Source organism: Lutjanus erythropterus, chromosome 1 (genome assembly GCF_056507025.1).
Source record: "Lutjanus erythropterus isolate fLutEry1 chromosome 1, fLutEry1.hap2, whole genome shotgun sequence".
NCBI lineage: Eukaryota > Metazoa > Chordata > Actinopteri > Lutjaniformes > Lutjanidae > Lutjanus > Lutjanus erythropterus.
Window position 1 is genome coordinate 20,856,925 of NC_139317.1, and position 27,648 is coordinate 20,884,572.

The window sequence follows — 27,648 nt, forward strand, 5'->3', positions numbered from 1 at the left end:
CAGTGTGTAGGAGATGCATCAGACAGTTCAAAAGCAATCATCCTCAGTATAACATTTTGGATGCCGTGCTGCATGCCTGTGCTCATGTTTCTTTCAATAAGTCTATGTTGAAGACAAAGCCATAATGACGGACGGGGAGCCCTGTCATTGTTGTTACATCATTGTTGTTGCATCACGTGGGTACAGGCCCGGGCCTGGCACACAGTAGCACGCTGTGTGCAGCACAAAAGCATTGCTCACATGCAGGAATATGTCACAGTCTTTTCACAAAACACATGTCATTTTGGATTCAGACAGAGTCACTAACTCAGGATGCGAGTCAAGAGTGTGCATGACTCATGCCATATGCAGAAAGCACTATCAGAGCAGAGTCGGGGACTGCAGCTCAGCCTGGAGTTGTCTGTGTAGTAGAGTTGCCCTAAAGGTCAGACTTTAGACATTTAGGAGCTCTTTTGATCTCAGGTTACAAACACAGGAGGGTGTTTGGAGTGTACTGGTTTCAACTACTGATTTAGTGCTTGAGAGGAGGTTGAAATCTCACCTCAGTAATGATATTAGGATGTTTCTCTACTATTCCCTCAATGTCAATAAGCGATTGGCTTGGCATTTGCTTTTATCTTGACTGTGCATTAAGAAAATCATGGAGGTTATCACTTTAATTATATGATCAAAGCATATTTAAGTTGCTGTCAAATCCCTAATTACAATTAATAACCATGCTGGCTATGAAGACTTGCTTTGCTCAGGGTGTCTGTATGCAGGCATCACAGTTTCTCACCAATCAGTTTTTGACTTTAAGAGTTAGAAAAACAGTTAATGTACTGAATTTTAATGTTCAGGGTCCTTCCCACAGCTGCTCAAATTGATTGATTAGTGAGCACATGTCCAATCACAGTATAAAAAAACACAAATACAATTTGTGTCAGAGGATGTAGGACAGGAAATGGTTGCATGAAACAAAAGTCATTAAAAAAATCTATTAACCCACAGAATGTCTGCACATAAAAAGTTGCCAAAAATGCCAGCTCACAGTGTTTGGCATTCAATTTCAATCCAAATGACTTACTTTTGAATTTTTTCCCCACAAGATCTCTATAGTAACCGTGGCTCATGTAGACTCTGCCTTGTAAAGTGGAAATATCACATCGAGGTGTCTATATTTAAACTAAACTTTTCTAAATGTGCTGTGATGTGACGCATCCTGTGTTATGGATTTTTACCCCCTCTCCATTTTCTCGCTCTTTTTGGCCAGCTGCTTGTCATGTTGCTTGGACGCTTTGAGTTTGGTCACAATTAAATGAAATGTTCAGGTGTGGCTTGAACTACTGATAATTATGGCCTTTTGAGTGAAATGGATGCATGCTGTGAAAGTAACATCAGTTAGCTGAGTCTCTTGAAAAGCATGTATTTTTACTGCATGCTGGTTTTGAAATAATTAATATGTTGTTGTTATTTACCCTTTTTATTTGTGTCCAGTGAAGCCTTAACATTGTAACATTTTATGTGTGTTTTTTGAAAGATAATTATTGAGCAGAAAAGATAAACTGTAATCATATTTAGATATATTTGGTAGCATTTGTGTGGTCTATTGGTCTTTTTTATATAGCATTGATAGAAGATTTGCTATATTTGCAAAGCAATGTGTTATTTCACACTCTAAAGCCTAATTTGCTCATATCACACTGCATGTCTTTATTTTCTAAAGATATGCAGTTTTCTGAAGTATCTTATAAAAATATCTACACAGTTAATGTGAGTATGATCTGTTAGAATTAGTGAAAAAAGTCTAAGTGCCTCTGCTAATGCCTACAGTGGAAACTAAACAGCACCACTAATAGGCTAACATCTCCTGGGCTGATGGATGGGAAAGCCCTTGAGGAGGCTGCTGCTATTAGTGAGGATGGCGGGTGGAGACGTGTACTGATGGCCAGAGTCTTCTTCCATGAAATGAGGCCGGCAGAGCTGATCTCAACAGAGGTCACTGCTGATTAGTTGTACACAACACTGATTACAAGAGTAATAGGTTGGAATTTGTGTATGTCACTGTGCAGCTTGATAGATTGCCTGTACTAAGACCACTGGGTTACTGTGCTCTCTACTGTAAGGTTTTGGCTGTACAAAAAAGGCAAGGTTCAATTAAAAGTGTCTCAGCAGAAAGTGAAAATTCAGATTTGCTCTTGAGGACTAGTCACAGCTGTACTTTTCCAAGTCTTGTGCAGCTGCATTTGGATAGTACCCAGATGGTTAAAGTGACTCTTTTCTAAGGTGTTGTTAGCACATTGATCGTTCCTGAGGTTCTGAGGAGATCAATCGGAAATATTGATTGACCCCAGAATCTGTGGTTACTGTTGTTGCCTGACAGAGGCCTGGAAAGTGAGAATACAACCTGAATGAATAAAACATAGTCCGGCATGCTCATGGTTGTGTTTAAAATGATTTATGAGACGGCATTAACAAAAAAAAGTGATGGTTAACGATTGCAGAGCTCCAAAAACAACTGGTAATGATGCCAATTACAATGCTTGTCTAAAAACAATTATAAAGTGCTTCACGGATCATAACTGCTGAATTGATTGGTTGATAAATCGGTTAGACAATCAACAGAAATTGAATCCACAATTTTGATCAGTTTGGTCAATATCAGTTAGGAATGCACAATAAATATCAACACATATTATTGGTTGATAATGTGAAATTTATATTATTCTGATGGTGAAATTGCAGCCAACAAATATCAGCTATAACAACATGTGATTCGAGACATTGTGTCAAAGCTTTTCATTTGAGTTCTTAAGCAAAATGTTCTATAAAAGCAAAAAGTGTACTTGTGAAGTTTTTGATACTTTGTGCTTATCTAGATAAAGTAAATAAACAGAATAAACTGTTCTTTGTTTTTGTTGTCACAGTGATGGTAGTTAGATTTGGTTCGGTCAGATCATGGAATATTAAATCATCCATCTTTGCTCATGTCATTTTAGCCTTACTTCTTCTCAGGTTTAAATAAACTACAGGTTATATGAACTTATTTCTAAATTACAAAAATATTAAATTATTGGTTTTCATATCAGTATCAGCTATGAGGAGCAGGTAATTATCAGTTATCGAATCAGCTGAAAAAATCCATACCATGCATCTTTCTAGTTCATCAAGCAAAAATGGTAAATATTCTGTGGCTGTAGCTTCTCACAAATGAGGATTTGCTGCCTTTTTCTGTTTCATATGTAGAGAGCATATCTTTGAACTGTTGGTCGGACAAAACAAACAAGGCGTCACTGTGGGCTCTGGGTAATACTGACAGGCATCTTCATGAATTTTTAACATTGAAAAGAGTAGACTGTAATCAAAAGAGCAGTCAAAATAATAGAGAAATGTAAAATAGTTTATAGAGTCAAAATGTCCTTATTCCATGAAAGCAGTGGTACGAATGACTTGACAGATTTCAGTCGCCTTTTCTTAATTTCCGTACTATTTTAAGCCTGGTAATGGTGAGCTCATAAATGAATTGATTTTATGTTTACATAGTGCAGTCTTGTTAGCAGTGGTGTGTTATATTGGATGGATCATTCCACATTAAAGACTTAATGCAGTATGAGGTAGCATAAGCTAAAATAAAAAAAAAAAAAAAAGCCAAAACCATCTCTTATTTAGGCAGTAGTGGTTTATATTGGGTATTATGGCAACAGATAACCACAAGCCAGTTTGCAGTGCCACAAAAAACTTAATTTGGAAACATTAAATCACCCACTGCATGCTGGGATAGGCTCCATCCCTTGTGACCCTGACTGGGATAAACACTCTAGAGAGGATGGATGGATGTATGCATGCATGGATAGACAGAAGGAACTGGCACCGTGTAATTGGACCTTTTTTCTTTTACTTATAAAAACTTTACTCTTTCCACTACAACAAGGTCATACTCTCTAATCCTTTTTACTTTATAATTATGTCATAATGTTTTTCCACTGTTGAGGTCTCTGCTGGGAGTTTAAGCCATATCCTAACAACAGGCCTGGAGGAGAGTGCTGATAACAGTGTCCCTGGCGGTCTAGTGCACGCCTTCTACATTGAAGAGATCTGCTTGATTTCGCCGGCCTGATTGTTTTGGCCTAAATGAGATTTGGGGAGTTTCAGATGTTCCTTTTTTTTTCTTTCCCCCCCTCTTTCTATCTTCCCTCCCTCCCACCACTGTCCTCTTTAATCTTACTCCAACCCAAATGAGATGATTTTACAAGTAGCTGTGAGGTGACTTCACTCACATGAACCCATTTACACTTGCTTGTTTCTTTCACCCTCTGGCATTATTTTAAAACTGCGTAGCCATATAGGATAAATATTAAAGGGATAGTTCGGATTATTTGAAGTGGGGGTGTATAGGTAGTGTTTTTCCTACTGCTGGCTGATGTGCCCCCAGTTTGTACAAGCAGAGAGGGGCACCAGCATTGAAGCCAGGGTCCAGCATTAAGGTTCTTTCCTATTTCCCCTGCAGGGCAAGTACTTCTCAAATCTACTTGCCCCATCTAAATTCCTACTTGCCCTGCTTAGGAGTTTCTTTTTCTGGCTGTGTGGTGCATACTTTTGCTCACAACGTATTTCTAACTAAAATCCATTGCCTGATGACTGTAAAAAAAAAAAAAACACTATACCACACTTCTTTCTTCAGAGAGTAGTATTTATTAGCTATGTTATAGCCAACAAAGACAGGATAAAAGAGATAAAGAAATTGTAAAGAACAGCGGGGGTAGGACTAGAAATTTTTTTCTTTTTTTAACTCCTTTTACCCCTAGTGAACATGAACAATATTATGTTCATTATTTGTCATAAATGCACTGTTTTTCTTTTTTTTTGTATTATTTTAACATGTTAAGTAAACTTCAAACTCAACTCAATATTATATTTAAATGGGAATTTGTACAGATGAGTCGGCTCAGTCAGATCAGTGAAATATTTAAGTGCTGTTTCACAGTAATTAAACAGTTACACCCTCCGTGGCCTCTCTGAAAAGGTGAGCCACCTGTTTAATGCTGTTGCGGAAAATTATCCATTTTTATCGGTTTTAGCCGGGAACTCTCTGCAGACAGTGCAGTACATAGCCTGTATTGTAACATCGTACTCCACCCACATATATATTTCTTTCCACGAAGGGAGAAACGTTCTGCATCTCTTTTCTGTTTCATAAACTAATTTAGCCGACTTTGGCTGTGAGCCTTCTGCCATGATGTTTGAATGAACGTCTGACGTCTGCACGTCAGCAGAGACACTCAGTCAATGGCAGCAGCGGCTTGTTGTACCTGGCCACTCCGGGGCTCCAGAAAAACAATGATGATAACAAAAAAATGGTCTGAGTCAGTGCTTGCCTGATCGGACATGTCTGGGCAGGTTTTGCTTGCCTGCCGGTTATTTATTTATTTATTTTAGATATGTTTTTGGGCTTTTTTGCCTTTATTGGACAGGACAGTTGAAGAGCAGACAGGAAACAGGGTGCAGAGAGGGGGGATGACACGCAGCAAAGGACCGCAGGTGGGAGTCGAACCAGCGGCTGCTGCAGAGGACTGACAGCCTCAGTACATGGGATGGACGCTCTACCAACTGAGCTATAGGACCGCCCCAGCCTGCCGGTTATTTTTAGTTGCCCTGGGCACTCGTGCAACTATTAATGTCAGACCCTGAATGAAGCTAACCAATGTACCTACAAAAAGCCCATCTAAAAACTCTAACCAAATCTATACCCGTTTAAGTGTATCTGCTTCTGGAGATGTGACAACTGGCATCTGCTGTGGATAATACACTGTCTATGGATAAGTACATCATTTAACTCCTCTTTAAATAATCTGAAGTATCCCTTAAGAACTGGAATTTGTAGGTGAAGAGTTGTCTTCCTGTCTTATTTATATTCCTCAAGGTCCCAGTCTCCTCTCAAGCTCTTTATGAGTAATCACAGCAAGTATTTAGCTTTATCTTGGGGCATCCAACGATTTGCTGTGGAAGGCTGAGAGTAAACAGGTTTGTCTTCCAACCAAACACTACTACAGCTGATTTCACTCTGCTGTCCGTCCTCTTTGGTTGAAGGTCTGCCAATCAGTGAGACCACCTGCTGTTGTGCTTTGATTGGAAGCAAAACCATCATACTGTCACTCCACTGCTCATGGTTTAACCCCCCCCCTCCTCTGACGCAGTTAGCCATTTGTAATCACCTGCCAACACAGCTCAGGCCAAGTTTCTGTGAAAACAATTTTCGTGTCATTAAAACATTTAAAGAATTAGCTGTTAATTGTCCTGTAGCGTTTGTGCCCACTCAGTGAAATCTCAGGATTTTGGTGTGTTTATTAAATCCGTATGGTGTATTATTCAAAGAAATCTAGGCTTTTCATATTTCATATTACTCTGGAGCTTCTATCATCTGAATGCGACAGCCTGTCTATGGGGCCTCAAGCAGTAAGAGTCCCTTTTCATAAAAGAAAAACAGAGATGCATGAGATAACAGGAACACCTTATTTAAATGAAATCTAGTTGTCTTACAGTGAACACCAGTTTCATGAATCTCATAAGACTCAAAGTTATAGCTACCTTTTGAACCAGTAGTTTTTCAGTCAGTGTTGGTGAGGGTCTTATTGTGACCAATGTTGGGAGAATAATTTTCATTGAAGAAAATGAGACGAGTAGACCTCTTTGCTGCTGAGTCTGGCAGCAGGCATTTTACAGTCAGATGAATAACAGGCATCTTCTTGATTGACTAAGCAAAACTAGTTACACCAGTCATTTCTTTCTCTCAACAGAACAGAGGATAAGTTAATTATTGTCCTGTCACCCTATTGTATGTGATTCACTTTTAGCAGCATACTGTCCTTGTTGTTTTGTCACAACACCCATCCAGGACCATGATGCATGTGTCAGTATGAAGGCCATGGCTCATTTCCAGCTCAATACTGCACAATAATAGAGCTGGATATGGTTTAAAAGATATTATCTTGATGTTTTATATGTTTCAAGTGCCCTGTTTAGTTTCAGTGTTACTCACCAAAACACATTATGTGTAACCTTGAGGCCTAACAAACATTTTGAATGCATTTTCTTCCTCATAAATCATTTTCAAAGCTAGTGTTTTTTTAATATTTGCATTGCTTACATCCATTTTTTCCCTGCCTTTGCACATTGCTGTGTTTCTTGGCGTGACTGTAATTAAGTGATAAGTGGAATAATGTGTAACTATTGGCAGACAAACAAACAAAACATACCCCCCACTCATTAAAACCTTGCTTCATACCACTACCAGTGGTTAATGGTGCCTTTAATATTTGATGAAATAACAGCCCAATACAAAAATTATTTTATTCAACATTAAGCATTTTTGGTAATATTTTATCAGAGGAGTAAAGAAACCAGACAATATTCACATTTGAGGAGCTTTTTTTCTTTTAAAAATGACTTAAACTAGTTCATCAATTATCAAAATAGTTGTCAATTAATTTGCGAGTTTGTAACTGCTTGATTGGTCTGTTAATCATTGCAGCTCTAATTAATTTCTCCTTCTTACTTCTACACTTGTAGAATTGTTCTTGTCCTCACCTTCATTCTCAACATATATAACGGATTGATGTTAAAAAACTGTTAATGTGTCCTGACATACTTTGGCATGGCAATAACAATAAAATGTAATGTACCTTACAGCAACATGAGGGGGCGGGGGAGTGTCTCTCATAGGATGGTTGAGTTACTGTTTTTTGGAAACAGAAAATATTTTGTCAGGTAAAATAAACCAGAATATGGGGTTCCTGGATAGCTCAGTGTACGCCCCATGTGCGGAGGCTGTGAGTCCTCTGCAGTGGCTATGGGTTCTTCCGCCTGCAGCCCTTTGCTGTGTGTCATTCCTCCACTCTCTCTCCCCATTTCCTGTCATATCTTAAGCTGTCCTATCATTAAAGGCATGATTACCCCCCCCCCCCCCCAAAAAAAAAGACAAAACAAAAAAAACTGAAAGAGAGAAATTAAACTCTGTTTTTCCAGGTTATTGCAATGTAGTTGCTAGTCATAACTGCACTAAATGTCTTTTTGCTCTGCAGTACTGGAGCCTAACAGCTTAATTTTGTGTGTATAACAGGGAATAAATCACTAAATTAATGGAAATAAAAGGGCTACAGTGCTGCAATTTTAATAACACTGTCTGGCTTATACGGTGTCTCTCCAAAATGATCACAAATATTGGAAGCATGCTAGGCTATATAACCCAATGTTTGCACAAATAGTGATATAAAGCAGGAATAGCTGAACTGAGAAATCCAACATTTGTGCTGTTAATTAATTGTGGTTGGTCCTAGTCAGTCCAAATAGAAGATCTGACAGATGGAAGTCACAGTCACATCCCTGCCCTGTTAAAAAGTGTATGAGCCCGTATTTCATGTTGGCCCCCAACAATAGGGGCCAACCTTTGATCTGTATTTGGATAAAATGCAAATCAGTGCAGGTGTTAAGGCTCAATAAGCAGCCACTGGAAATGAATGAAAAATGATGAAAAGAAATAAAGGAGAGAGCTGACATACAGATAAATATTGGAGATTAAAAAGAATATGTGGAGGTCTGACATACAGTATGTTATGATTTTAAACTTCTATAGATTTGGCTTGAATATTATATTATTATTATATATTGAAAAATGATAAGATTTACATGTTGCCAATGCAAAGGTATAACAAGTTAAAAGTCCAGTGAACTTATGGGGGGTGTATGTGAATCCTTTCAGACAACACGCTCTGCAGTGTTTCTGTGTGTGTAGAAAATTAGTTTGTAAAAAGGTACTTCACCACCAGATCTGCACAGAGGAAATGCCAGTGTTCCTCCGTAATACTCACACATCCCTACTGAGAGCTATGTAGGTGGTAGCACAAATGCTTCAATGAATGTTTTCATTTCTTTGTCTGATTTCTTACTTCAGAGGTAATTAGGTGCATTCTTTGTTGAAGTACAAACCAGGATGAGTATATTCTCCGCACAAGCTTTGTTTATTTATATTTTCAGGTAATTTCTCAAGAGTAGCAAAGCCAAGTGATGTCCTTGTGGTGTCCATGTAACACATGGTTTGATATAGAGCATTAGAATGATTTTGAAATCTTATGCAGATGTCTGAATGGGAAACTGTTGTCTGTCCAAGATCTAATCCATTACATTTAACTTAGCAGTAAACCCGATGTGTATGTTTGCTTTTCAAATCCGTACTCATGATATTGAAGCTCAAATGCACACATGTTGCCTCTTTTCAAAGCAAGTCTTTTCAGCGACTGTAGACATCTGTGGATCTGTCGTCATTTTTAGAGCAGAGAGTTAACCAAGAAACTCTTAGTACACATACTTCTTTATTGTTTGCAGTAAAAAAGATGCACTTCACAGGACATTGTGAAACACAAAGCACAAGGCACACAGGTTGTGCAGGCAGACAGCTTGTTGTTCAGCTGGATTTTTACCTTTCTTTATCACCCTCTGAAACAGTAACTGTCACTGGCCATTCTCAGACTAGGAATGGAATGGCATACATGTCGTCTTGGAACCACCTGACGTACACAAGTGGAAAAAAAAACATGACTGTACATTCCAGTCCAGTTTATTTCAACAGACTGGTGCAAGACGAGCAACACAGAGAAGACACATAATGTCAGCAAAGAGAAGTGTGAACAAAGAAGTATCAAAGAAACGGATGCCAAGTGAAGAATTTTGCTGCACCACTAACTTGTTATATCAGTACTTGGCTATCTTGGTCCAATCTGAGCAGTTGCCAAGAGAATTCACTTTAATGCATTGCATTTTCATGATTGTAATGTATTGTCACTTAATATAAAGCATGTGTTACCCTATGAAATATGCTATATGAGTTGAGTAACGCACAACTGCACATCACTCTCTTTTTGATCCATTTAAATCAGCAACCTAGGACTTGGAAGTTGAAACTACAGCTTTTTGCTCATTTATGACCCACCAAATTGCCTCTGCAGTTACACCCATTGTGGCAATGCAGATCACTGCACCTTTGCTGTGGGACTTCTACGTTTCAAACAGGAACTTCTTCTATAATGGTACATTCACCTTTTGAGTAAGGACTGATGCAACTGTCCCCCGTGCGATTTTATGCAGGCACGATGCAGAGTGAGACTTTAAAAACTGTGATGACTGTGGTATTTAAGGGGTGAAACATGGTGGCTGCTGCCAGTTCCTCAATAACTAAAAAAATGTGAAAAAATGTTCTGAAACAATACTAAAAAGCAGAGGAGTGCTGGATAGTGACCAGCCAGAAGTCTTGAAATTAAGTTGTGCCGCTTTATCTGTTGCTGTGCTCATCTCTAACCTATGGCTCAGTGTTTTATATATATATATATCTATGTGTGTGTATAGTAGTCAAAAGATTTGGCTTGATGGATAGTATATTTTTTGCCAAAACTGAAAAAGCTGTCCTTCAGCTTTGAGCCAATATGCAGGAACAGCCCACGATAAAGGCTGTATCAGCCTGTATCAGCACCATAAGGCCTGCTTCAGCCTCTCTGTGGCTCCTTCTCGCCCTACTATTTCCTTCCTACTGTGCCTTTTACAGTTCATTTCAGTTCACCCAGAGGCAACTTGCGTAAACTCACCATGCTTTTTCAACAGGAGAATGGACAGGATGACGTAAAAACCATCACATATCAAAGCTGCTTCTTCTTCTTTTGTTCATTAAGTGGTGAATTTTCTCTGCATCCCTTCACCCGCTCAGTCTCATCTCGTCCGGCACCCATTATCTTTCACTCTTCCCATCTGTGCTGGTCTATTTCCACGTGTAATCCCTGCAGCCCTCTCTCTTAGTTTTGATATAGGTAGTTTAAGAAACAGAAAGTAAATCACTGTCCTACTGTTCATGCTGATGATGCAGTGCTTTGACCTGTTGACAAATCCATGCCAGAATAAATGTGCTGTGTGTTCATTCATCATTGGTTTGTCCTTATTCAGTAGTTCTGAAGCTCAACATCATGTAAGACGATGTACAGTATGTAGGACATACACCTGTGGAGAATTGAGGAATAATGAGTTTTCCAACAAAGAAGCAAGGTTGCAGATGACGTCCCTGAAGTTGTTTCTCTCCCTCCGGTCTTTCTACAGGGCAGTGATGCCTGGCATGGTGATGTTTCGGCGGCGCTGGTCAGTTGGCAGTGATGACCTGGTGCTGCCCGCCCTCTTCCTTTTTCTATTGCACTGCATCTGGTGAGTCAGTGGTTCTTTCTCTGTACTGACTGTTTTTTTTTTTGTTTTGTTTTTTGCATAGATTTCTTTTTTCAATGACTAACTGTTTATTGTCATTTAGAATAAAAAAGTGTCATACCAATACAAAACATAAATAGAAAAAAATAGAGTGCCCTTAATTGTAAGATCGCAACTTTAAGTTGAAAAAAAAATCAATTAATAATAATTAAAATAATAGCAAATTCTAAATATCAATAGCATAAAAGGAAGGACATACATCAGACTAATGACACACTCAAGTAATCACAGACCCTTGACATGACCTCTTCTTCCCACTGCATGAAAAATGATTCCAAAATATCCATAATACTAGGGCTGGGATGATACACTTCGCTGTCCAGCTCATCTGGCTGAGCGACCGGTCTCCAACACCGCTGCACTAACCTAGTCCCTGTGCTTAATTTTTTCACATTAATGAGTATATTTCTGTCATCATGTAGATATACCTGCCGTATTTCACAATCTGACCAATGTTTGCTGAGAGGTAAGCTAGCTTTAGCCTCAGTGTCTTAGCATTAACGTTATACTTTACATTTACTCTTTCACAGTGTTCTTGTTTTCAAACGTGCCAGATTTTAACATTAAAACTGACTTTTTGGCCAAGTTAAGGAGTTAGTAGTAGCTTGCATCAGCCAGCTACACTAATGAAATCTGCTTGTTAGTCATTACTTTAGCCAACAAAATCCACTGTTGTCAGCTAGAAATGAGAAGCTGCTTTTGCTCATGTCTCTAAGGATTCAAAGATGTCATGTTTCAACAATTACCCCCAAATTCAATGTTATATCTGTCACCGTTATCACTGTAAACTGCATAAATGCAGTGCAAGAATGGAAAGTTTGGCAGGCTTAGCAACAGTAACTAAGGAAGGTGGAGCTTAGCGAAGGGTCAGTTGAGATGTTTTAGCTAAACTTCTGGGAGCTGTCATGTTGTCCGACTTCATGTCAGTGTCATAGATGGTCCAACATCTAGGAGCGGTTAAGCTCTAGGCCTCTATTATTGACCGCTCACAAAGTCCAGGTATTTTATGAACATGGTTCTGCACCTGGTTAATGAGACAGACAGTTTCTCATATGCTGCTGCTACAGTCCCCAATTTACTGGGGGCAAATCAGCTGATTTCTTCTCACTAACCTGGATTTTTATACCAAGCATTAGAGCTGATTGAATCCATTCTGCATGTGGAGATTGGAGATTGTACAGCGGTATGAGTTCACCCAGGATGTACAAATTAGATATATATGTTACATTTTTAATTTATCATCATATCTCTGGCTTTCATTCTCAGGTTGGTGGTTCTGTCCGTGGTTCTGTTCGGCCTCCCATATGGCTCAGACCAGTCCTGTTCAGTAACGCTGGTGGACCATGGCCGGGGGTACCTGGGCATCCTGGTCAGCTGCCTGATCTGTGAGAGCGCCATCATGTGGTTGAGCATGAGAGGCAGCATTCTGTACACACAGCCCAGGGAAGCTGTGCAGTATGTCCTCTACATACGGCTGGGTAAGACACACAGGCCCACTCACTTTTCTACCTGAGGCTTCTTTAAACAAGATAAGCTCTTGATGCTTGTAAGAATTAGATGAGGAGGTTGTGAGGCTTACTTGTGGTTTCCAAGTTAAGGTTTGAACAGTGTTTATATTGACTGGGCAGATATTGATCATTATTCCCCCTTCGCCTTATCTCCTCAGCCATTCTATTGGTTGAGCTTGTCTACGCTGTGGTGGGAATTGCCTGGCTTGTCCAGTATTACCAGCCATGCTCTGATGTCACTGCCAAAAACTTGGCTTTGGGTGAGTGAAAGGGGATATAAAGGAGAATGGGACATTTTAAGTTGAAGACAGTTTGTCATGCTTGAATGTGAATGTTTGAATATCTTTGCAGGAATTGTTGCATGCAACTGGCTGGTGATATTCAGCGTCTGCATTACCCTCATGTGCACCTTTGATCCTACGGGGCGGACTTTTGTCAAACTTAAAGCCACCCGTCGGCGTCAGCGCAACCTCACTACATACACACTCAGGTATTTTTTTTTTTGCACAATACATTTATTGCTTTTTTCCCCCAACTCATAATAATAAAAATAACTTAGACAATAACAGAGACGGTAATTATAGAAAGAAATTAAGAAAAAAGAAAGAAAAAACACTCATCAGACAACAAATACATTGTGTCAATCAAGAAGACAAAACAAAAGGTTTAAAAACATGGAAATACTATTTAACAAATAGCAAGAATAAATTATTATACAAATAAACAAGTCTGCATCTGTAAAATAAGTACAGTTCAGTTTATTTGTTCAGATAAATATTGACAAGAAAGTCAAATTAATTTGATAAATCAGGCATTCAATCCTCCACATTAATTATTTTTAAGTCTTGAGAGATAGGTTGTCATGTTTTTAATAGTGCTGCCCATGTGCATTACAGTAACAGGATAAAACAGGGCTAATATTTCAATTAGAAATTACTGTATAAAGAAGGGGAGTTATAAATAGGTTTTTTATATTAGCTATAAATTCTTGTGACAACGTGTAGCTTGTAAACTGATGAGAGAAGGTGAAACAAGTGGTTGGTAAACAGGTTTTAGCTCTTGATATTAAACTTTACAAACCCAGTCTCAAAGTCATCACAAACCACAAAACTAATTGTGATGAAAGCAAAGAATAGTGATAGAAACAAGCTCACGTGGTGTGCTGTCAGCCACTTCACCAAAGTGCACCATGGGACGTGCAGGGCAGGTGATGCTTGCTTGTGCTTGTTTTTGCCACTGAGAGGCTCAGTGTCTGACAAGATTATGGAAAGGATCACAACAGTGAGAGACATTTAAAGAATAAGATACTTTTTGTTTAACCAGAAACGTTTTATTGCTCTCTTCAAATTAACGGTACTCTCTTTAAAAAAAACTGACATCATCATGGTTAGCTTCAATCACACTCGACAGAAACAAAATAAAACTCACCAGAAATGTCTTGGTTCATTATTAATCTGTTACAACAATCACCAACTCTTGTGTGGTCAAAGTAAATCCTTCATTTACAGCATGAAGGAGCGTGCTGCCTGCAGGGCAGCCTCCCCTGCAGCCTGGGGAGAGCGGCTCTGCAGTGAACTGGTTTTATAACTGAACTATAGGAGGACACACACTTTTACTTACTTTTACACCATCTCTCTACTAGCTTAACGTAGGTGGTTGTTGTTGTAACCATGCAGTTGCAATATTTTCTTGTGCAATTAGAAGTAGGACTTATATTAAGTCTTTCTGATTTTGGTCATAATGCTTTGAGATTATACCCAAAATAAAACTAAGTAGGTTTAAATGCAGAATGCAGGTCTGTATACAGAATCACTTTAATCTCATCTTTAATTTCTTCCCAGTAGTTTACACATTATTCATTAATTTCACACATAGGCATTAAAGAGTCTCTGTTTCTCTCTTAACTTTTTCATGACACAAAATTGAACCAAAACACAGCATACAGGCATCCACATCTATTGTCAGTATTTCACACAAATGTAAGTCTTGACAGTATTCTTTGCCTTTCTATTCATTAGACACAGGCTAGAGGAAGGCCAAGCCAGCAGCTGGAGCAGGAGACTGAAATTCTTCATGTGCTGCACGAGAGCCCAGGATACACAATCAGTGAGTCACAACACATACTTAGCTATTTCCTCTCTGTGCTGAAAATGAAATGGAAAAGAATGAAACCAGAAATATGTCAGGCATAACGTCCAGTGAGCCAGTCATTAAAATAAGCCCTGACAGGATGAATCAAGACTATGACACAAAGGAGCTCAGTGCTCCGCTACTTACTGGCAACATAAAGAAACTCATACAAAGTGTGAATGTAAAATGATTTCATTTCAGGCTGAATCAATTTACAAGATGTCTGCAAAAGAAGTGAAGCACAACTGCAGTCATAGATATTGCAACAACTATTATTCACTAGACTAAACTGAGTTTTGCCATCAGCTTTTCCTTTGCACAGTATTCTCAATCAAAAACACAACTGGAATTCTGGGAAATGGCATTCCCCACCTGCCAGTTTAAAGCAGATCCAGGATTTTAAAACATTTTCTACAACAGTCAAACCCTGGCTAACATTTGGTCACAACTAAAATCGAACTAGATATTATTTGTATACTTGAGTCCCTGATGTTCTGCATTCTTTGTTTGTTTTGTTTGTCCATTAGTTAGTTTTAATGGATGATTATTGTGTTTATTCTCAATTACTGTATGCACTACTTTTAAGATTTTGGAGTGTAACATGTAATTTTAACAAATGCTTGGCCTATCAGTGCTCATCAATGGAGTGATGCTGAAAACTAGCTTCGCCTATAAACATGTATACAGTACATTGGACGCTGCTTCCGCAGCTGTTGATGTTTATCAGTTTATTTGTGAGGGACAAGTACAGACAAACAAGAACAAAAAATTCTTCTCTCTAAGCGAAAGCTATGCCTGAGCAAGACATGCTCTTTTCAGTAAGTACAAATCGGCTGGACATGAGGAAACCACAGGTTAGTCTGCTTCAGAATTTCCAAAATATCTAGGCAGTCGTACCGTATGGTCTCACATGACATATGTAAATATTTACTTGGTGATTTTCTAGTGTGTATTTAAGGTAATAAACAAGTAAGACTTTTTGGCAAAGAATATTTCAAGTGAATGTGAGAAGCCAAAATTGCCTCACCTTTGGGCTAAAGCCTTGCTACCTCATTTATAAGCCTAGAAAACTGCAATTGGACTGGGGGAATTTACTATGGGCCATTATTCACTGAAACAGAGCACAACAGGCAGAGGGTCAGACAGTTTGAAGGTTGCATGATGATTATATCCATTTTGTGGCAAGCCTCCTGTAGTTCAACCCTCTTTTTGTTATTTTGCTTTGCCAACATATCCTGATATCTGCTGCTTTCTTGTGCAGGATGCGTATTCAGAAGTGGCCAGCCTTTTTGCAGAGTTCTTCAGAGACCTGGACATTGTGCCTAGTGATATCATTGCTGGCCTGGTACTTCTCCGCCAGAGACAGAGATCTAAGAGATCTTCTATCCTGGACCAGGTATCACATAATGTCAAAAAAGAAAGAATATGTTAATATCTGTATGTTGGTGGTTGTGTATATGAGCTATAATGAAAGCAACTTCTCTATTCTGTTTTCTCTTAAGGCCAACAATGACATTTTAGCCTTCTTATCTGGAATGCCTGTCACTCGTAACACAAGATACCTGGACCTTAAGAGCTCGGTGAGTGTCTGTCTGTGTGATAAATTGAAAAAGTCAAGTTGGCTTGTGTTTGTCACCTTCTAAACCACAGGGACAGTGCATTCTGGTGACAGTTGAAAGTTTTAGAATTCAGGTAAACAATGAAATACTGGATGACAAAAATGCAACATGTATTTGAGCTCATTCTCAACGGCTCGTTAGTCTTATTTACCCTTGAAGGATTTTATATGCTCAGTGGCCGTCCATGCCAAGAACATTAACAGTAACTATAAATATATAATTTATAAATCATTCCAACTGAAGTGGATGGCAGAGCCAACACCACAACTATAATGACAATCTGCAACAAATCTTGGGCCATCTTTTTTCAATCAAGCAAAGGGAGGGCTCTCCTGCTCGGCATGGTATAGTCAAAATTCATACAGTAGGGAAGATTAATATTGGCATACTTTCTATACTCTTTATACTGTCCACCCCTAATTTGGTGAATGATACAAACACTGACAGTCCATCAAAATCCATAACATATTGTGGTATACAATACCTACAAGTAAGTGCACAACCTACTAATTAAATGATTATATAACGTAACAACAACTATCGTAACAGAGTATTAGATTTCTTAAACCCATACCCATATGTTTTTTTATGTTTCTCTGCGCAAATGTACTGCAGTAAATGGTCATCATTATCAGTTTTCCTAAGTCGCTGATATAGCTGGAGCGTACAGTACAGTCCTCATCTCTGTGGATGCTCACATTATCATTTTAGTCATTGTTGTAGTTAGTTCTTGGTGTGTATGGCCTTTTAAAATCAGGTAAATGATGTAAACGATGAATGATGAATGTGAATCTGACTGTGTAATTGTTCTCTGTATGTTTGTATGATCGCAACAAAATTGGCCTTTATCTTTACCCTCATCTAAAAAAATATCTGCTGAATTGAGAATCTCAGGATTTCTGAATGTGTTGTTACTCTTCTTCCTCAGTTGTTCTGATGTGTGTGTCCATCTCTCTGCCTCTCTCTCCCAGTCTGAGATGAACATGTACAAGGATGTGTGCTATTACATGCTCTTTGCCCTGGCTGCATACGGTTGGCCCATGTACCTAATGAGGAAGCCTGCCTGCGGGCTGTGCCGCCTCGCCAGCTCCTGCCCGTAAGCACTCAAACACACACCCGCACAGTTCTGATCTATTTGGCTTCTGTGTCTCCTGAGCCTCTTCAGTGCGGATGAAAATTTCACATGCGTCAACACTTGCCAAGTGGTAATCCACTGAGACAATACCACTCTAGTTAGACTCACTGACACTAGCAATATCGAATTAATCACATACTCATATCCAGATTGCCTGCATTGGGATACTAGATTATATCTCTGTGATTTTACCTGTTTAACTGTATTTCTCTTGTGTTTGTCCCACCTACATTTTTACAAAAAATCTGACTTTTATCTGAATTTGTCTTTGTGTGTTGTGTTTTCGTCCTCTGTCATCCCAGCTGTACATCAATGTCTGGCTCTCGGTTGTCTCAGTCCGTGACAGTGGAGGAGGACAATTGTTGCGGCTGTAATGTCCTGGCCATACGCAGACACTTCCTGGACAGGGACCTCAAGCAGGTTCACATTGTCTACACTTCCTGTCACGATGCTGTAAGTAATCTGACAACTGGATAATGAGCAGTCAGAGGTGTTTGGGCTTTACTTCCTGAATAACACCAAATGGATGGGTTGTGTGTTGGAGTCTGAGCAACAGCATCAGGAAAATGTTTTCATTAATCCATTGTTTTGTTTTAATGCTAATGCTTATTACGGAGGAGCTGGGTTATGGTATTTCCTGTGTAGGCAGTGCTACATATGGCCTCAGAGCCCTACATACAGTGTTATGCTTGTAAACCAAACTGTACATCAATTAACACTGGGCTGCAGTGCAGTGCTGCACATCCACAAACCAGAAGCCATCTTGATCATTTTCTGGCTTTATTTTGAAGTTTTGGCCATCATTTGTATCTGTTTTGATCACACTTTATTCACCAGCTTAGTTGCTGAGATATGGGGAGCTGACTTGCTGTGTCCACATCCTCGGCAGTAAGTCAAATGTGTTCTCAGTAGGTGTTGGACTCCGCCAAGGCTGCCTTTGATTGTCAGTGTCAGAATCCTAAAGGGATAATGTGGATTATTTGATGTGGGGTTGAGGTACTTTACAATAGTCAGTATATTAGCTACAGTAGATGGTGGTTGATATGCCCCCAGTTTGAAGAAATAGCAGGAGTAGGAAGCTAATCATTGCACTGCTGTGGACAGGGTCAGCAGAAAAAAAATATTTTAGCCATCCAAAAAAAGGTCCATCTAAAAAAATCTATATCAGTTTAAGTGTATGCTGTATTTAAACTTTTTTTGACTACTTTACCTTGCTGTAAGACAGCCTTTTCTGACAGGAAAACAGACATTAAGCCATAAGCCAAATATTGCGCTCTCCAAACCCACCAGACTCTATTGGTAAAATCAGTGATTTTACCTCACAGACCATGAGAATTGCTGGTCTAACTCTGCCTTTATTGGTTAGTTTGTGTTATTGTGTGACTTTGGTGTTTTAAAAGGATAGTTTGGATTCAAAGAAGTCACATAATAACACAAACAAACTGGCCAATCGAGGCAGCAGTAGATCAGCAACTCATATATTCTGTGAGGTAAAATTCCTGTTTTTCGCCAAAGGACTTGGCTGGTGAACGAGAGCAATATTCGGATTATAAATCTACAGTTTTCCGTCAGAGAAGGCTGTCTAGTGGCAAAGTTATCTAAAACCTAAAAATCTCATCTAAATGTAGCAAACACTTGAAGTGATATTAATTTTTTTTAGACCGACCTTTTTAAATGGCTAAAATATGATTTGCTGCTCACCTTGTCTTCAGCAGATCAAAACGTATGAACTGTCCCTTTATGGTGCAGCTAAAGAGGGTCCCCTTCTGGTTTTTGGGGGATTTTGCACAGCCATTAGAATATTAGACTGATTAATTTCCTCTGTTAACTGGTTAAACTACGTTGCAGTTGAGAAAATCTGGAGGGAAATCCTACTTGTGGAGACATGGGCAAACATTTTTCATTCACTTTTTGATTTTAATTATTTGAGAGGGTGCAGTAGGTAATGTTTGAGACTTGTTTTAGACCTGTGTGGTTAGTTATTTTCTGGCCAATCCCCTGTCCACTTTTGTTGTCAAGGTGTATCTAGTAAAGTTGCTGCATCCCCAAGTTAAGGCAGTTAAGCTAGTGAGTGAATATGCAGCTTGGCATGATGGCTGCAAATACAAAAAGAAGGTCAAATATTGTAATTTTATAGTGATGATAAAAAATGGAAAAGAATTTTCATTTAAATGTTTATAAAGTGTAACGGCCGAAGTCAACAAAAATGTTTGTTACACAAATTTAACACTGCTGTTTTACTGCTAAGTGTAGTTTAAAAGGTCAAATTAGTTTTGCTTTCATTCATGTATAAATCCCATCACTCACTATTCCTCTCCTATTCCTAATTAATCCTTTAAAATGGAAAAGCATAAATGAGTAAATTAAATGGATGTTAAAATAGTTTCCTTATTACAGCGGATATTCTGTCAACTGTTTCTTTTTAAATGTTGGATTTTCCATAGCATTAACACCAGCACTTGAGCCACATGGTGTTGCTGATGTGCAAAGCAGAGAACTTCTTAGTAAGCGGAGTTTCCGTCTATAAATTTCTCTCATGGAGTGACTTATGTGACTGTGTACTGTGCCAAGTGGAGAACAGTGTGACGGCGAGGACTAAAGAAGTGCTCTGTTTCCTGGGAAGGAACTGGAACTATGTTGTTCAAGTGTTTGTTTCCTTTACTTTCTCACCATGCTTACTGTCTGCTCTTTATCCTCCGCACAGGTTTATGAGACTCCGTTTTTTGTGGCAGTGGACCATGCGAAAAAGAAGGTCGTCATCAGTATCAGAGGAACCCTATCGCCAAAGGTGAATTTCAGTTTTGTTGTCTTATGTTTGCAGTAATATTTCTTTGACTTCTCTAAACATTAGCAAACCCTGTTCCCTTCAGTCCCTCATAACACAAACACCTCCAGAGCAGGTGAAGTTCTCATAGTTTAATGTAGTGTTCTCGAACTCCTACACCCTTCACCACTTTTAGAAATATATGTCCCATCCATTTTCTTTACATAAGCGTTTGAAAAAATGTAGTGTAGTGACTTGGATTTAACCCACAGCTGAGACATTAATCATGGCCTTTATGTGTCTGTGTGAGAACATTACAAAGAGAGTACAAAGATTAAAGAAGCATTTGCAAAGTGTTTGAATTTATAAATCAAAGGTGGGCCACATAAGTGTTGAGCCCTTACTGCTCTCAAACTTCTGACACACATAATCAAGATAAGAAATACTTTTTCAAAGACTGTGGCTCTCCACTCATTATGTACCTCTGTGGCCTCATGTTGATCCAATATAAACCTTGTGTTAGAAAGAAAAGCATCATGGTGTGGTATGATCCACTATGACTCCCTAGGAAGTTGTGTTGTATTTCACCAATAATTTAGAAATGGCAATCCTGATTTTTAAATATAAAGTTAGAGTGAGACTCAAGTCTGTATACCTCAACCGATATTAGGTTTTATAAGGCCGACATAACAGATAGTTAGGAGCAGGATAGCCAACAAATCACCCAATATCACTGCCCACCCCCACAAAAAAAATCAACACTGTGGGAAATGATCAGATATTGCCACTGGCACATAGTGTGCTAGGCTTGCACATACAGCTAGCCAAATAGACCTTTTTAACAGCAGCCATTTTGACATGAAATAGCAGGGTAAACATGTGTTACCAGTGATGCAAATTAAGTTTCCATGCCTGTCAGGGTGCTGTTTTTGTGCATGTTGGCTCACTGGATAGGCTCTCTGACAATAAATGGAATGGAAACTTAATTAGTATCACTGGTGACACCTGCGTTTATCCGACAATTTTATATCCATGCGGTTCATGTGAAAAAAAATCTTTTTTAATGGCCATTTTTGCTAGCAAAACAGAGATAGCAGTCTCTTGACAGAGCAGCAGTTATCTTCAGTCTAATGCATTAATAATTCTATACTATAGTCAGCAATGTTATCGTGCTCATTATTTACAAATAAAGCTGTCTCATAGAAAATTGATTTTCATCGAACTATAAGGTCAGGTAAACACTGACATTACCTTCACTTCCTGTATGGAGCCTCCATGTAAAAGTGTAATGCATATATCCATATGACTTGTGGAGGCTGCACAGCCATCAGCCACTATTGGAGCCACATTTGGCCAAATGCGATAATTTGTAAAATGTCCTATCATCACTGATTAATCGGCAAAATATAGTTAATACAGTTAATTAGCTTTGCAATGGAGATGTAGTATTTATAATTTCAGTGCCTGATCTATGCATTGTATTTATAAGATGTCTTTTTCACTCTTTCTGTCTAAATTTCCCTGTTTTTTACTTTATGAACTGTATACAAGCTGTTTCACCATCAGTATACTATGTTATATTTTGTTTTATGTATTTGACTGCTGCACTATTTTAGGTTTTAGATACTCATTTTCACTTGCATGATTTTCTTTTTATATTGTTTCAGCATTGTTGGAAGGAATCTGAGAACTAAGAATTTAACTGCTAATAATTTCTTCACTGTATTTGTCGTGCAAAAGACATGAAAGAGCTCGAACTTCTCTGCCTTAAGCTATCTTTTATAGTTTTTTTATTTAATTTGCCTTGTGTGTATCAGGACGCCTTGACTGATCTGACGGGGGATTCTGAACGTTTGCCTGTAGAGGAGCAACATGGGACGTGGCTTGGCCACAAGGTTAGAGATCACCCTTCAGTCTCCTCAGAGATTTTTCCACTTAAGTTTCTCCATAGCACAGTTTAAACAAGTTACATTATCCCAGACACCAAAGGTCATTCCAGTTGTTAATAGTAGAATAATTGCTGTGGATATTTTAATAAGAGATTAATGTCACAGATTTCCTGTCCATTTTTCTTTCTCTGTCGCCATCCTCCCCTCCACTGACTTCTTTTTCTTTCCACTCTTAGGGGATGGTTTACTCAGCAGAATACATTAAGAAGAAACTGGAGCAGGAAATGATCTTGTCACAAGCCTTTGGAAGAGACTTGGTAACACGACTCAGTATACTGTATAAAGAATGGCGGGCTCAATAATGAGCATTTTCTGTAATTTGTACTGTGAATTTGTGTCAATACCACTGTAGTGCTTTATTCAAGGCTACACCAGCTGTGCAGTATCACACTCATCCTACTGTTTACAAAGAATTCTACAATTAGCAGGAGAGGCAATTTGTTGAAGTGATGATCTCCAGTGTGGTAACAAAGGTGTGCTGTTGGGAACATAATGACTCTGACTGTCTCTCACAGAACAAGGGCACCATGCATTATGGGCTGGTTATAGTCGGACACTCTCTCGGTGCAGGCACTGCTGCTATCCTCTCTTTCCTGCTGAGACCTCAGTACCCCACACTTCACTGCTACTCTTACTCTCCACCTGGTGGCCTTCTTAGGTGAGTCAATCTCGGTGTGTTTATACAAAAGACTATACAGTTGCTTTGTTTGAGTACAGTCTGCAGGAAGTTATTAAACACCTGTTTGCCACTTTGACATACAAATCCCATGTTTAATGCTGCCTTCAAATCTCCAGTTTACAAGGTCCTGAATACAAAAAGAAGGGGGTGTTCATATGGACTCATTCTCGGGAACATGTTAAACACAACCCCATTTAAAGGCAGCAGATGTTTCGAAATGATAAATCCCTCACACGTTTAATGCAAGTTTGAGAGTTTCATACCAAACCTGCTGTCACAGGCTGAACCCTGGTCGCTGCTGTTTACTTGAGACCTGTGTTTGCAAATGTTGTTTAGTACACATCACTGCTAAGCGTCATCAGAAATGGTCCCTGCAGTGTTTATTCTTAGGATTAAACAAGACAGTATGAGCAATATGGTATGGTTTCTTTTGCTATACCTACCTACCTTCTATCCAAAATATGTCCCAGAATGACAATAATCCTAAAATAATATCCTAGTGAGCAAATTATAATGCCAGAATTATTATATACATGCGTGCACATTCTTTTATAAAATAAAGCCAAGCAGTGACAGACCTGTCGTGTGCCCTGGTTGGAGGCAGGGCCACAGAGCCAAAACATATTTACTTTTGTTTTAGTTTGCCTGTTCCAAAGTAACTAGAGTTCAAATTAACATGGAATATTTGCAGAATGAGTGTCTGTTTATAAGCTGTAAGAAATCATTAATAATCTTTTATTCTTCAGTTAAATTGGGCAGTATGTTAATGGAGTCACTGAACTCCAGAGCCTGTATTTTCAGAGCAGTTGACTTTTGTTTTCAGGATGACCTAACACACAATTGACACACAATTGAAAGTTACAAACACCTGATCAACTAACAGTGCAGGACTCGTCGTTGCTTGTTATTTTCAGTTTACGATGTGTCGTTGGTCCTGCAGAGCTCCTGCAGCCTACAGAGCTTCCTTGAGTCTAGGGATTAGCGAAAGAAGGGACACAACTTGCTTCATCCATAGATCATACATTAAAGAGGATTCCAATCAATTTAATATACAGTCTATGGCTCCAACCTGCTATTTGGACTGCTCTTCGGACTCGTTTTTGCACGTGCAATTGCTGCATATTTCTCCTTTAGGTGCCACACAGGATGGGTTTGCAAAACACATTGCATGTTTATGAAAAACCAGGGTGTTGTAAAGTACAAGAGACACAAAAAAAGTGCTTCAGACATTAACCCAGAAGCTGTGGTTTGCACTTTCATTTGCTTTTTTTTCTCTATAGTTTATTTTTGGACCAGTGGTCCAGAGTTCATTAGCATTTTGTCTGTCTACACTTGAGGACTATCCAACAGCCTGCCATACAGCTGACTGCAGTGGTTAACTGTGTTTGCTATGCAAATCATGCTGGAAGAGAGTCTGTACCAAGAGATTACTAAATGCTGCAGTGCACCTTTTACTGTCAAATCAAGAAAGTGTAACAGACCTCTTTCTCAGCAGCGATATTGATATGAAATAATGGGGTAAACACAGGTGTTACCAATGATATAATTAAGGTTCTGTGCCATTTAGTGTAGCAGAGCCTTTCCCATGAGCCAACAGAGACAGATTGGAGAGTCATTTCCTATCTGTGTCATTTGGGCTTTGCCACTGTCCCACCCCTTTGACCGATTCTTTCACCCTCTAGTCACTAAAATACATATTGGATCTATTTTTCACAAACCACACATCATCTTAACTCTCTGACACTAAAATAGAGTCAGAGCCTCCACTGGAGGGGAAAACAAATTAATTGTTCTCCTTTGACTTTTCTTTGCATGAATGCGCCTCGTCACTTTCTGTCTGTACACAAACAACAGAAAAATTCCTAAAAGCTGCTCTGTGGTGGCATGCACAACCAACAGGGTGAAGGACCCAGAGCTAAGTTTATATAAGCTTTATAACCGAAAAACTGAACCTTTTAATACAACAAAAGTGGATACAGATGTGAGGCATCAGCAGGATGAATGGGCAAGACACTCAGTAACGTTATGCTTAAATTACAGCTGCTAATATGTCCAGACAAACATAAGAGGTTTAATCTAAATCTGTTATAACATAACAAGAATAAATGACGATCTTAGCTGGTGATTCGATCAAATAGTTCTAAGTATGAAAGTATTACATTGTTCGCCATTCAGTACCATCATTTCTTGTAGAAAAGCAAGGTAACAAAAAAGGACACTAAGATACACAGGCACTATAGTTTGTCAATATACCTTTTCTTTGGGTGGGCAAAATAATAAAATAAAATAATCATCTGACATGCTGAAATTTAATGTTTTTAGCCAGCTACAGTCACTTTGTTAGCATTTCAGCCCTTGGTTGCATATTGTGGTGCTGATTGTTTTCCCTTCTGATGGGCAAGTACGACACATTGTGTTCTGTCTCTATGGTTTTATTCAGACAGACAAATCAGGAGAAAATAAATTTGGTTCAAGACCTGTCTCTGTCTTGTCAGCATACTCTCACGGTATCTGGCAATACAGATATGCTCTATAACCGTATTAAACATACCGGTATTAAGACAACAGGTAAAAATGATCAGCAAAATAAGGAACAAACATTGAATTTGTACTGTATCTAGTGTACTATATCTGCTTTCATCTAGCCACATGATGTTTTCAACACTTTTAACACTTCAGAGCCACCTACTAAGGAGGACATGCATACCTTTTCATATTATTTGCAGAGCTTGTAATGTGTTATCTTTGGCCAACATGTACAATAGCAGCAGCATGACTGTTCGACCTGAGTGATTAGTATCATCAGTTACACCTATGTACTCTACTAATTTGGATCAGAAGATACTGCGTGACTGAAGAAATAAAAGAGAAGAAAGAATAAATGAGAATAAAGCCTTCATTGGTGTTTCATAGATTGTAGAATCTCTGCCAAGAAGCTCTGAAGCTATACTGGAAGCTTGTCGTAACACCATTTAATGTAGGGTTTTACTTTAAATTGTCACTTGTCTTAATATGTATAGAATATGCTGAAGATAATCCTTTCTACAAATCCTACTCTCAAAGTCATGCCAAAAGTTGGGATATAAGAGGATTGTGCCTGACAAGGAACATTGTTTCACCTGAATGTTCCTACAGTCACAACTCTACTGAATATTACCTGAATAATACCTATCCTCTTGTGGGTACACGTTAGCTACAATGAATGAACATGGTATTATATGGTGTTAAGGTGTACTTTGGCATCAAAACTTCAATCTATAGTTCTTAATGCTCCCCTGAATGTCACAAATGCCCCTGATCCGGCATTACATTGACTCATCAGACTGTATAGTTTTAACACTACCTGATGGATCCTGTGGGTCTCATTTAGGCCACATGCTGTGTTTGTTGTAGTAGCGGTTACAGTTGCAACCTTGATTTATCAGACCATGCAACCTTTTTCCCCATTCATCAACAGATAGAAGCCATAAAAGCAGAAGAGAAATGCTGTGTAATTTTGTTATTGTGCACCACAATTGCATTGGGCTGTTTACTCTTGTGCTGTAGCTACTCCAACTCTCCCATATACATCAATCAAGAGCCATTGCCCTCTTAGCAAAAGCTTTGATAATGTTTTTTGTGTCCAAGTACATTCGTTATTCACTCGTCTTGCTCACCCCATTCAAACAGCAAAAACGCTTAAACCTGTTTTCCAGGCACCCTTGATCATGTTCTTTTCAAAGCTGTGAGATCACACTTGATGTCTTTTTTTAGTAAGTCATTCACATGCAGATCAAATGTGGAAATGGAGTTGTTTGCACCTGTTTATATTATGACACATAAGCAAAGGAGAAGGGAGGGTCCACTTCCTTTGAAGGGCAGGGTTTCTATTTTCTATTATTGTTTTAATATTTTTCTCTTGCTGTCCATTTACAGATTATATAACTTTGTGTGGATATGTTCAGATAGATGTATTCCCCTGATATTTGATGTAGATCAGTGTACAGGCTATCATATCCTGTTATTGGCTTCAGGTGGCTTCTGGTTGTTTTGAAGGTTTAAGACAAATATTTGTTTGACATGTGTGCAGAGAACTTAGTTTCCTTTCAGTCCACACCCTTTCCTCTCTCCACATGTCCTACTGACTCAATTTAACTGTTTTTCTTTTATTTACACAGTGAGGATGCCATGGAGTACTCTAAAGAGTTTGTCACATCTGTCGTACTAGGAAAAGACCTGGTGCCAAGGTAATTCTTGGACTATATCAAATATACTGTGCTTATTAACTTCACCTTGCTGCAGTATTACCACAACAAACATATCTGCTGCTGCTCTCTCCTAGGCTTGGCCTGTCACAACTAGAGGGTTTCCGACGCCACCTTCTGGAGGTCTTACAGAAAAGTAACAAGCCAAAGGTGATTTAATCTCTTGACTCTGCGGAAGGTGACAGTCAGAGAGACTTTTAGACCCTTTGTGTAATGAAAAAACATCAGAAAGAAATATCTAAGAAACTGGCACAGTGTACTACCAGCTGGTCTCACCAAGAACATCCTGTGCCAAAAAAAAAAAAAATTCATTTTCACCTATCAAAATCCACTACATAATCCCACTTTT

The 27,648-nt window shown here is 38.8% G+C and overlaps 1 protein-coding gene across 3 annotated transcripts in view; it reads left to right on the forward strand.

Moving 5' to 3' along the window:
• dagla (diacylglycerol lipase, alpha) overlaps positions 1 to 27,648 on the forward strand; it is a 52,259-nt gene that overhangs the window by 10,308 nt on the left and 14,303 nt on the right. For all 3 annotated transcript variants that reach the window (XM_084716409.1, XM_084716395.1, XM_084716403.1), the window contains exons 2-16: positions 11,113 to 11,214; positions 12,538 to 12,749; positions 12,938 to 13,039; positions 13,131 to 13,269; positions 14,798 to 14,885; positions 16,171 to 16,305; positions 16,412 to 16,489; positions 17,500 to 17,624; positions 17,966 to 18,116; positions 20,368 to 20,451; positions 22,245 to 22,322; positions 22,553 to 22,633; positions 22,892 to 23,034; positions 27,213 to 27,281; positions 27,377 to 27,449. In XM_084716409.1, coding sequence (XP_084572535.1) covers positions 11,120 to 11,214; positions 12,538 to 12,749; positions 12,938 to 13,039; positions 13,131 to 13,269; positions 14,798 to 14,885; positions 16,171 to 16,305; positions 16,412 to 16,489; positions 17,500 to 17,624; positions 17,966 to 18,116; positions 20,368 to 20,451; positions 22,245 to 22,322; positions 22,553 to 22,633; positions 22,892 to 23,034; positions 27,213 to 27,281; positions 27,377 to 27,449 — 1,653 coding nt within the window. In that variant the 5' untranslated portion in view covers positions 11,113 to 11,119. The remainder of the gene's footprint in view (positions 1 to 11,112; positions 11,215 to 12,537; positions 12,750 to 12,937; positions 13,040 to 13,130; positions 13,270 to 14,797; positions 14,886 to 16,170; positions 16,306 to 16,411; positions 16,490 to 17,499; positions 17,625 to 17,965; positions 18,117 to 20,367; positions 20,452 to 22,244; positions 22,323 to 22,552; positions 22,634 to 22,891; positions 23,035 to 27,212; positions 27,282 to 27,376; positions 27,450 to 27,648) is intronic.